The 12,408-nt window shown below is 38.1% G+C and overlaps 1 protein-coding gene across 1 annotated transcript in view; it reads right to left on the reverse strand.

Moving 5' to 3' along the window:
* The window catches only part of dnajc17 (DnaJ (Hsp40) homolog, subfamily C, member 17), a 34,185-nt gene that overhangs the window by 12,430 nt on the left and 9,347 nt on the right, over positions 1-12,408 (reverse strand). The window contains exons 8-10 of the mRNA XM_030783788.1: positions 11,830-11,907; positions 10,222-10,302; positions 7,681-7,812 (exon numbers count right to left, since the gene is read on the reverse strand). Coding sequence (XP_030639648.1) covers positions 7,681-7,812; positions 10,222-10,302; positions 11,830-11,907 — 291 coding nt within the window. The remainder of the gene's footprint in view (positions 1-7,680; positions 7,813-10,221; positions 10,303-11,829; positions 11,908-12,408) is intronic.

Raw genomic sequence — 12,408 nt, forward strand, 5'->3', positions numbered from 1 at the left:
AACTGATAAAATGGATGTCAGTGCAGACTGGGCAACTTAATTTTGTGGGGAGCAAAAGAAGGATATTCCATGGATCTAGTGGTGATGCTCACATGAACTGACTGCGCTAAGGACTGGGTTGAGGGGTTCATTGGCTGACATGCAGATTCAGTCGGTCAGGGTCTCCTCAAACAGATAACATGACGTCATTTGACCACCAGACAAAAACAACAAAACTGAATGTCCTCTGAGTATTACATGAGAATGATGATGAAATGCAGACCCACTTCAGGGAAATGCAGGATTAAGCAATAGCCATTTGGAGAAAGTGTTATTTGTAGTTTGTGTTCCAGTACAACAGTAATGTTATAGGATTAGTTAAATTTTTATTGAGCCTAGTAAATGAAACAGCTGTTTAACTTTCACTATTTCAAGAAGCAAAACTGACTTCGCAGTCAGTTTCTTGTTCATTAGCTTTTCATTTATAGACCATTTCTTCCTGAGGTGCGCAAGTGCCATGTCACTGATATAATACCTGAATAAATATGTATATACATATATAAATACATAAATAAAAGCAGTTCCAATTTTTAAAATGCAATTTCTATTGGTATATAGAATTGTCAGAGGTAAGGCATGACATCTCTATGCCTCCCTTAAAGACCTAAAAGACATGAGACTTTCAGGTACATATCACTTAAACACCTGGCCTATCAGAAGGTCCACGGAAGGTCCCGAGTGATATTGTCATTCTTCCAATTAAATACAGAGCTGTTGTTGAACTTTATCCCACATACAGTGGAGTACAAAAGGTATATACTCGCAATGGAGCACTGTTCTTTTCATTTTTTTTTTAGAAGTCCAGGCCAAGGACTTCAGGTCTAAGCTGCACCACTGTGTTGCTATTTTCTAAGCTATGTACACTTTCTGACAACCATGACTGCAGCGGTGTGGGTAATGTGATATTTCCACATGTGTGGAGCTGTTCTGCTGGGAATTGGAGCCATCCATTTGCAGCCTGGCTCCTGATGAGTTTTTAAATACTACCTGCTGAATAAACAGTGACCCACATGACTGTGGAGCGCCCGTTGAGCAAACACTAATCTGTATTGCCACAGGGGGTCATCAGAATGGGGACTGAGTGCTCAAGTTACACAATATGCTTGTATTTTCACAGAATTTAAACTTAACTGTCACGTAGTCATTCAGTCAGGGTTTTTTTCAGTTTGTGTTTAAAGGGATTTAGTGATTGTTACATACTGGCAAATGTATTATTAGTACAAATCTACTATCATTAGTCTTCATCTTTTTAAGTCTAACAAAATAAATGTTCATTTTTTTCTTTCACCTCACACTTCAATACTCACTGAAAAGAGTGGACAAAAAGCACAGGACCTACTGAAAATATCTATCGATCCTTGGATATTGTTCACATAATGTGGTGTTACTGCATCAGGGTTGACTTTTGAGCCATGAAATCCAGATGCAGGATACTTCTCCGCACTGTACAGCTAATTGTCGGCCATCACTAAGGAGCCACCATCTTTAGATAAAATTTTTTCTCTTATGATCTTAAGACCTCAAACCATAATCCACACAAACTGAGGATTTGTATTGTTATTAAATAAGGGTAAAACGGAAATATAACAATTCCATAACTCAACCACCTGTGTTACAAAGAAACTGATAGTTTAGGAAGCAATTATAGCTTTCAGTCTTTTGAGACTGTTTTTCACCAAATTTTTTACATACTTTCATGCGGCAATATTTTGCCAAACTAAATACTAAACCGTACAAAACCATACAAAGCTCCTCCAATTTGCTCAATATCACGATTATAATACAGTTACTATTGTAACTGATCTCTAGGCCTATTTATACTTTTTAATATCCAAAGAATTTTATTTTATACACTCACATGAGATTAAGTGAACACCACAGTGATTTTAAAAATGCTCCCCATTGCAAAGTTTAAGCTACACAGAAGTCTGTGAAAAGTTTTTATTACATAATTAAGCAAATTGGCTTTGTGGTAACAAATTTGCACATCATGGGCTCTGAATGGTAAGACTTGGTAAGAATGGAAAAAGCCATTCCTTTTTAAAAATGTATTATTTAATTTAAATGGGTATTATGTGTCTTTTAAATGTTTCACAGTGGGTAGTAGTTAAGTTTGCTATCACCACACTTAATATAATTGATACAGTTACAGAACTTGAGAGCTTGTCTGTCTCTGCAGGCAACAGAACTTCAAAAGACACTGTCTCTGATTAAATTCTGAAAGAGTGCATCACGTGGTCATTGGTGGAAACATACCTGCTATGATTTTTTTAAAAGCGTGTTATTTTATTTTTTTTCCGACAAGACATGCCCCATGAATGCATCGAAATAGTGAGCCTATTATCACAGAAACATGGTCATACCCTCAACTTAAAATGGAAATCTAACTTGCACATTCCAACTGCTACAAGAAGCTCACAGAATAAGGCTGAAGGTTCAGGTGATATCTTAAGTTGAAACATTGGTTCTGGAAAGTGGTTAGATCATTGTGGGGGTTTTTTGTTTGCTTGTTTTGTAATTAAATGCCAAAAATGTCCACCACTTTTTGCCAAAATAGATTTCTGCATTCAAGAATCAGATTCAGTTCTGATTTGCATATCTTTTACAATATGCTAGAGAACAGAACAGCTCACAACAGCATTGCTAATTAAAGCACTATTCTGTATGTTATGACGCACTATAAAACCAGGTCTTTACACCGTAAGTGAAATGGCAAGGGAGCCATGTATGTTAGAGCACTGATATTGCTTAGCAGAAGTTAAATAAAAGTAACACTGCTGGTCCGTCTGCAACCCAAGGATTTACCAAGCTCCATGATAACGACACGTTAAGATTCCAGCACCTTCCACTTTTTGCCTTAAAAAGTCTGCTCAAATTTGGTCATTAATTTGTTCCAAATTTCAAGTTTTTTTAGAGCATGATGGAATAATCCCAGACCTTACCACACACAATCCTGAATTCTAGGTTTCATGATGGAGAGACATCTCCTTCTCTTGGTGTTCTGGTTTGTAAATCATGGAATTATATGGGGAACTACCCAGGGAGAATAGGGATAGACTTAGGGATATGATATTAGAAGGGGTTGTGGTTCTTCTGGTTCCTGAGTTAACCAAGCAATTATGCTCATGGTTAGAGTCATGCATAAAAATATTGAGCCATGCTCAGTCACAAAGTATTTTAGAGGAATGGGCAGAGGAATGAATCTCAGGCAATTTGAAAGGGTAACTGCTTGGATATAACCATCAGGAACAGTGGCTAAGATGATATCAGAAAAGACAGATGTCATCAACCAAGGTCCACCGTAATTTCTGTGTATTGCTTGAATATGCAAGGCAAAACAGATGTGCAAATCTGAATCAGCTGACTACCAATATCAAACCAGGTCAGGAGCAGTCCATTTCATCAAGAATATTCTGTCAAGTGTGCCATGGCCTAGTGAGCAGTGGAAAATGCCATTGGCTAAGATGAGACATTCTTCATCCTGGGCTCAACAAATGGTAAAAATCCTTACTATAGACCCAGGTGCTCATTTACATATGTAAAGTGTGTGTTTGCTCTGTTCTGTTATAAGGTGCATTTTCTAATTCAGTTTATGATATCTCCAAAGCTTGGGAATAAGGTAAATGAACATAAACAGTTCTAAGCCATTGTTTTGTTTGTTTGTCATCACCCTCATCTTACAGTCAAATGCTTCTATACTCCTGTGTGGGTGTCGCATCTCCCAAACAGAGTTTAATGTAGTTTTAGAATCTATACCAAGGCATACTGAAGCTATTTGGATAGCTCAAGACCTGAACAAGACACCTTACATTTTTATTTCCTTTATCTTGGCAGGTAACTTTACCCACCATTAACACATATTGTCTGATTCATGCATCATTTACCTCATCAAAACAACATATCATCCACAAGTAAACTTCTATTCTATCAGTTTCCAGAGGAAATTCCAGAAGAAAAATCTTTAGCAGAAAAATAAGGGAGTTAGGCCTCCACAACTGGTCTCTCAATCTTTCTTAATTATGGTTATGAATTGTAAAATTCACACTAAAAAGTTGTTAGGCCCTGACATCATGGTGTCCTCTAAAGACAGACTCTTATATAGCTCTTCTGAATATAAATAAATAATTAAATAATAGAACCTGCATAGACAATGTGAGGTGAAAAGAGACACAACCACATCTGGAATCACTTTTCATTCAGAATTCCAGAGCTGGCAGCTTGCTTAACTCCACAATACCCATCATTGAGAAACATGAAAAATATACAAAATGTAGTCTTGCTCTCTCCCTCTCTCTGTCCCTTTTTTGGAGATTTTAACAACTGCTACATTCCTTTTGTTGATGTAATTGTGCCTGGCAGTTCAACCAAATGCTACTGAAAATACACAACATAATTTCATGGAAGTCTGCTGAGTAAATGGTCATTCTTGAATTAAAGCTTGTTTATGAAACCCTGAGTTGTCAAAGCATATTAACCATCTATCAACTCAAATTCACTCACAATTTTCTCTAAAATACATACGAGCTCAGAGTCAAGGTTACCCATAGTCTTACAGCTATGGCTGTCACAACTTTGTCATCGCTGAATTACTGACTAAACTAGTAAATACACATTGATTAGAGTAGTCACTCTCATTAGGTCACTCTGGTACAAAGGCATGGGGAGAGCTGAGGTGAACTACAAAAAATATGCGTCTGCTACATGACTGAAAAAAACAACCCATAAAATCCTGTAAAGATTCAGATTTTGCATTTAAGTGGATCAGGTAAAACAAATATATATTCCATTCAGCATTTTTAAATGCGCTGATTTCTGCAAAATAAGTAAACTACGAGGCAAAGTATTAATTGCTTGGTCTATCTTAGTCCTTGATTTCTGGCTCCCCCAAGAATCCAGATTAGAAGCACAGTCCAGAGAAGAACAGAAACAGAATATTTATTTTGGAGGACAGGTGGAAAGAAAAACTCCCAAAATAGCAGATACAGCTAGTTCATCCGGTGTCTGGCTGGAGACTTTTGATAATGAGGAAAAAGGGAATTATTTAATATCCTGTGGCAGTCGAGGAAATGTCGTAACAAAACCACAGACTAACATATCAATGTCACAGACACAGAAAACTGAACGATTTATATTTGTTGTGCATGCTGCAAGATGATTCTGTAATAGTTTATGTGTGCTCTGTTGAGGTGTTTCAATCACAAGTTCTGGGAAGACAAAGTCACTGAAAGGAAGGAGTAACTAATCAGATCAAGTTGTCAAAAGCTAAAAACAAGTGCTGAGGAAACACATCGAGAAAAAGATATAAAACAATACTCTACGTTCACATTTATCGAAAGTGACCATACCATTTTTTCCAGATTATTCCCAATATAAGATAAATCAGAGTCTACATCTATGGCAGAAAAGTGAACTTAAGTCCTATTTTGATTAAACCTTTGATGATGATCAGGCAATAATTTAGTCTTGGCAAACGGCTGGAATCGACCAATTTGGATGACTCTTGAATGATCCACATTTTGAGATGTGTCGAGGGTGTTCACCCAGGACAAAAATTTCAGGAAAAATATGTGCATGTCTTCAAAACTTTTACCGTAAATTACAAATTTTTACAAATTTGTTTGTCATAGGAATCTAAGGATGACTGCAATTTTTCATTCCTCTTAACTTCTCATAATCAGCTTCATAATTATCAAGCATAAAAAGGAACACGGTGGGTCATCTCAGTCCAAGGCAACTCAATGCTCACTTAATTTGAAGAATCTGTTTAACTGTGGATTATTTGTCCTTTTACATTACATGTTGGAATGCTCAGTCGCCCATAATTTCGTAAGGCTCCCCCTTGTTTGACAGCCAATGTACAGCCTACACTAACGGCTAACTGAAAGTCGCATTGTATTGCCAAATGACTTAACATGCTTGTTGAACACAGCTGGTTACTCAGTTTTATCTTTAAAAATTTTATTAACTTAATATACCTGACTGACAATAACTTCAACTCTAATGAAAACATCTGTGTAACAGATTGTAGACAACTAGGTTCCCCTGGACTCCCCATCCCAGTCATCAGCTGTGCCACAACTGGGATTTATATTGGTACTGTAGTGACATCTGAACAAACATGGTTCATGATAGGAGAACTGTTTAACCTGGTGGTCTTATTACCATAGATACAAAGAACGCTTCACACATTTGGTGCCACGTTACTGTAGGAAGGCAAAATACAACTGGTAGTGGGCAAATGGTAATCATCACAGACAAAAGGGGAATTTAGCATTAACACCTAGATTCTTATTTGCATCAAGCAACATTGTACACCTGTTGTCTGTTTGCTTCATGGTATAAAAGGCTGATCACGGTAACAGTTCTCTGAGTTAAGCTTTGTAGGCAGACACGCTGCCGGATTCCACCACCACCAAATAAAGCTTTTCTTCAAGCGCGCTTTTGCTCCGGTTCGTTTACTTGTAAAATCACAAGAAAATCCAACAGTACTGTGAATCCCTGATGGCGGATGCAACTTTGCACTGCAAAACATGTTAGAGCTTTAGAATACATTAATGTTTTATTATGACATTTAATGTATGTCATCTTGATGTGACCTACAGTGTTCAGGAATACTGTTACAATACCTCAGTTTAGTTCAATATTTCAATTTTGACAAATCATATTTAATAGGTTTGCTATTTAATTATTTTTGGGCAAGCAGCCTCCTCCATCAGGCATTTATTTTATTTATCATTTTCTGTTTTTCAGTTTCTTGTTTCACTTGCTCACCAAATTCTGTACCTACAGAGTAATGTGGAAACAGGTTAGATCACCTTCTATGTCTCTTGTCTCTGAAAACTCATAAAACATCAAGTAAACTGGACGTTACATCCACAACGGAGAGACAGTTCCCATAACAACACAGTACTCTAACAAATTCAAGAGCGCTGACACTGAGTCATCTTCCTGTGTTAGGGTCATTAGCAAGAGCCTGTTCATCAGCCACACCGGACAAGAAGACAATGACTTCTGGGAACTCTCATGTCAAAAACGTCTTTGAAATTTACAACGATGTAGAGACGTGCTTAAAGTTTTATTTGGTATCCTAGCAATGCTTAGCATATGCTCGTGTTTGTCTGCAGAAACGGGAGGGAGAGGAGAGGGAGTGTAAGAGGTATGGGTGCCTCTCGTGCCAGACCTCCATTACAGCCCACTCCTCCTCTCCTTCGGCTTGTGCTGTGCGCTGGATCACGAGCATTCCACAGGTCTCGTGAGTCAATGCTTAATGAGAGACAAGCTGGGGGTCTTTGCCAACACTACATGTACAGATGGCTTATCCAAGCCAAACAAATCCAAGCACTGTTTCCCAAACATGTCTGTTAAGAAAAAAGCAAGCACCATAGCAATATTTGCCCACCAACATAAAAATACAACCTCAAAAGTTTACATACTTCTCTAATGGGGGGATAATGATTATAACATGATATTTAGATTATAGGTCAAATCTGCAGGATTTTCACTCTGACTGTTCAGTAACAAAGTTTCCATTTCAGTGCCAAAGGAGGTAAAAGGAGGGTAGACACGGAGAACAAATTCAAACTGTACAGAAATGATGACTAAATAAAAAGAATTACACACAGTTTTCCTTGGTCACAATACCTGTGATGGGGCGAATGTGTTATTTGTGTTGTGACAATATGTTGTCTGTGCAGTTGCCTCCTGTTGTCCCTCCAGCCATGAAATTTTCACTGGATTTCTGGTCAAACCGGTTTCATTTTTATATGCCAGGTCCTGTAATTGAACATATGAGCATAGCATATGTTGTAAAGAGTGGTAAAATATCCTCAAATTAAATCATTAACTAAGCAGTTTAAGCAATCATATGAAACACCTGTAAACATTCAGGAGAGGGGGTCATTTTACGTTTATTTAGAACTAATTAGTGACTTACTATGCAGTTATTGATGAGAATTAAAAGAAGACATCCAACTGGCCCTCTGTAAACACAATCTAATGAGACTGTCAGCCTAACTAATTGCAAAAGAAATTACATTAACAAGCACATTCCATGCACATAAAATAAGGATTACGCAACAGATTACGATATGTAATACACAAAGAACACTGCTCCAGAGAATGCTGAGTTCACAAGGCTGTAATTGGCAGTCAGGTGAGTATCAGCTACTGGTTTGAAAAGGCTTAATAAATGCATTATTCTGGCCCCCTACACTGGAGCGTTACCGAAACATCAAAAAGCTTAAAAAGTCAAAGAATTCAACTGAGCAACATGGCCCTCAGCTTTGCAGAGAGACACACCAGTGCCTTTTGTGATACTCATGTAGCATCAGCACAGCAACTGCATCATAGCATGCTTACACTCTTCATCACATTCACTGATTAGATGGATACGATAGTGTTTGATTTAGCTTGATCTAGTTTCCCAAAATTTCCTAAAAAGGAAATGGCTTAGGCTGATTTTCAACTAGATTAATCTCTCAGTTGATATGTTTCATTTCAAAAGCCAAAGAGACAGGGAACATATTGTGCGTGGTAACACAATGATTTGTGACAAAGTCCAAGAATATGATTTTGTTTTCAGTGTTTTAGTCTTTAACTTCACATAGTTTTGTTTAAATTTGCACATTTTTTCAGGCTGGCTTTTGAGAAAAACAAGGGAAAGAATTTTGTTAAATTTCATCTTTGGTCTGCTAAGAAGTGAGTGTGTCAAAAAGGGTTTTCATCACCCTAAAGTAATATTCATAACACTCTAATTTCCTCATTAACCCGCCCCCCACCCCCTCCATGCACACACACACACACACACACACGCGCGCACACGCACACACACACACACACACACACGCAAGTGGTTCGTGTTAGTGTTCAACAGATATGGTTTTTCCAGGGCCAATAACAATACTGATTATTAGTAATCAAGGCAGGCGATTACTGATATTTGGAGCTGATATGCATTTGCAGTAAATATGAAAATTTTAGTTTCAAAATTTACGAGTTTAAATTTACAAAATTTACAATGTTAATTAAAGTACTAAGAAAAACACAGAATATTTTAACCTTATATTTATAAAAAAAATAAAGTGCATGGAGCTGCCATAAGGTTTACAAGTTGTCTGTATTTTGTCAAATAAATGTGTCTTTTTAAATGTTTAAAGTCTACTGACATCTGTCATCTTAAGATCTGGGTATTTGATGCCTAACTCATACATACAGATTTTTCGTCACCAACACTGACTGCTATTCAGTTTCTATAGGCCTAAGTGAAGGTCACAGAGCTGGTGAAGCCTGCCAGTCAGAGTAAGACAAAGCGAGGTCATTTCTCTACTTATTCAAGTGTGGAATTCCACTTTGATGGCAGAGCAGCAGCAAGCCAGACTACGCAGAACATGTAGAGTCGAAGTTATTTTTATTGTTAAATGTAACAAGGTCATTTAATTAATAGAGTGAACGCAGCGGGAGTAGTGGGAGCAGAGAATGGTCGCGTATGCGCGAGTTAGGCTTGAGAGAGAGAGAGCGCCTGAAATTACCATTTTGCAACTTCGCTCCGCTCTTTTTGCCAACTACCAAGTGAGCTCCGCAACTTTAGTATGCTTCTTAAGTTTCCACTCTGTGAAGAAGGAAAATGCTTCCCTGAGCTTCTGTTGCATCTGTCCCACAATCACGCAAAATAGTGTTAATTGGCTTTTTACTTGCCATTGCCCACCTTACAATCAGTCCGATAATGCTATCTTTCTGTGGCTGCATTAAACGTGCACATGCATCAAATAAGAGGGGACTTTTTTTTTTTTTTAAATTGGCATGTATATTAGTAAAAACAATGATTCTGATGATCAAAAAAAAAAGGATATCGACTCTGATTATCACTCAAATCAATAATCCGCCAACCCTTAGTTCATATATCTTCTATATAATGTTTTAATGTGCTGAGTATGATCAACCTGATCGGATCAATTATTACTGTCACCTTAAACTAAGTACCTATAACTTAAGTAACTAACTTAACTATTAATCTACATAGTCTGATGACACATGCGTGTAGTGAACTCCAAATCTACAAAGTCAGGCAGCATTTTGAACTCAGCTCTCAAGTTTACCAATATCCCTGGTAAGACAACCTAAGAAACCAAAACACAGAACAGGCATTATTATAAATGGAGAAACTGTGAAATCACGAGTACTTACAGCTGCTTTGAATGTTGCAAATTCCACAACGGCGCTTCCTCTCTTCTTCTTTGATACTAGAACATTCAGGACATCTCCATACTGGGACAAATGTAAACAAACGAAATGCAGACCTTGTCAAAGGACGAAATGTCTGATTAAAACTGTGCATTGCAATTATTCATTATAAAAGTGAAGTGTCTTTCAGCAATCAAGTTTTCACATACGAGCATTAACTATGGTACTGTCCATTTCTGTTCTGACCATTTGAAACACTGGGATGTGACAAGTCTTAAGGAGAGCGCCGAAAATAACGTCTTGCAGACACTTTAAATTCTAAGCTTTTAATTTTGGCAATTCTGATGTTAATATGAGAATTTTTAATAAGCTGATAAGGATGCAGGAAGCTTTAAACTGCCTCAACTTGGCTCTGAGTTGATTTGGAGCAGGGAGGTATAGGAACAACGGTGCAACCTCCGTCACATCAAAGCTCTGATCTGTCACATAGGGATAGAGATTTCACATTAAATTTAGACCCCCTGTCCTCCCTGTCAAACACTGATCCCTCACATCTGTTTTCAGAGTCACAGAGAGCTCACTGACCGTAGTGAGAGGGAGGTGGTCTCCTCTTAGGGACCAAAGCAATATCATCTGCTACAACATCACACTATTAAGCCATCAACTCTGGGGGAAACAACAAAAATAATTTTTAGGAAAATTTGATTCTTGGAAATTTAAGTTTTGTTCTTTAGTGAAGCCCAGGAGTGTAAACTGATACTTTGGACTCTAATAATAAAAAAGAATAAGAGCCTGTTTTAAAGCAGGCGCCCACACACACACACACACACACACACACACGTGCGTGCACACATGCATGCGTACACATACACACACACACACACACACACACACACACACACACACACACACACACACACACACACTTGCAAGCTGTTTGTCTCTTCATACGCCTTCCTTCTTTCCTTTGACTTTTCAAAAAACACCCCTATGTTTTTTCTGCAACAGTCTTTCCAGTTCATACTTCTGATGTGTGACTCTGACAGCGTGAGTGCAGTAAACAATTTCCTCCCTTGGGTGCTCTGATATCTGTGACATTTGAATCATTCCTAATCTTATTCCTGTGAAACTTGCAGTGCCTGCCAAAAGACCTCTGATTAGGAGTCATCTGGATACAGTGCTGTACCTTTGCATGAGAAGAGCAAATTTTCTATCTGCTCTCCTGGCATGGCTAACACTGCCCGATTTGGAGGTGCACTAACAATGCCATGCATGGCTTTAAGCAGGCACTACACTGCCTCCAAGCACTCTCACTGCTACAAAATTTAATGAAGCTTACATGACGGACAAATTAAAACCATGTAAAACACTGATGTCATGCAGCTCTCAGTCCTGTGAGGGACATCAGGTTCTACTCATTAAGGGTAGTGGTTTTGAGAAAGAAATTAGTTATTCACACACAAGGACAAGTAAGACAGTCTGAAAGGGTTTTTTTTTTTTCTTGAATGTGAATGAGGAAATAGTAGATAATACCAGCTGCTCTCCTAAAAAGGTCCATACAAGTTTGTTGCAAGTATGGTAACACGTATTGTAAACCTTTAAATAGCTCACTTTTTGAAAGAGTTTGAGTAGAAATTCTTCAGAGTAGCCGCCATTAGAGTCGTCTTCTTTGTTACTCTTCCACTTCAGCTGAGAGATAGAAGGCACAGATAAAAGAGTGTTTCAGTGGTTTCAATGGAACCAATAAGCAGTAAATTTACAAGTCAAACTTCTGAAAAATCTGCAGACTGCTTCAAAATGGTTTTGCATTAATTTTCGAATACAACCCTATTTAATTTAGCCATGGCCTGATGGTTAGAGAGGTGGGATTACAACTGAAGGGTTGCTGGTTCAATCCTCGGGACTGGCAGGAAGAACATTCATGGCTGAAGTGCTCTTGGGCAAGGCACTTAACCCCCAACGACCCCCAGGCATAGGTGTGCTGCCCACTGTTCCTGTGCCTAGTGGTTGTGTGTTCTCACTACTGGTGTGTATGGATAGGTTAAATGCAGAGGTCAAATTCACTGCCCACTGTTCACAGTGTGTGTGCAAAATCACAGATTTAATCTTAAAAAAAAAAATCTTGATAATGTTGTTGGGTTTATGGCTGCATCCCACCACAGTGATACACTGCAAACAGTTAAACGGGAA

Source organism: Chanos chanos, chromosome 1 (genome assembly GCF_902362185.1).
Source record: "Chanos chanos chromosome 1, fChaCha1.1, whole genome shotgun sequence".
Taxonomy (NCBI): domain Eukaryota; kingdom Metazoa; phylum Chordata; class Actinopteri; order Gonorynchiformes; family Chanidae; genus Chanos; species Chanos chanos.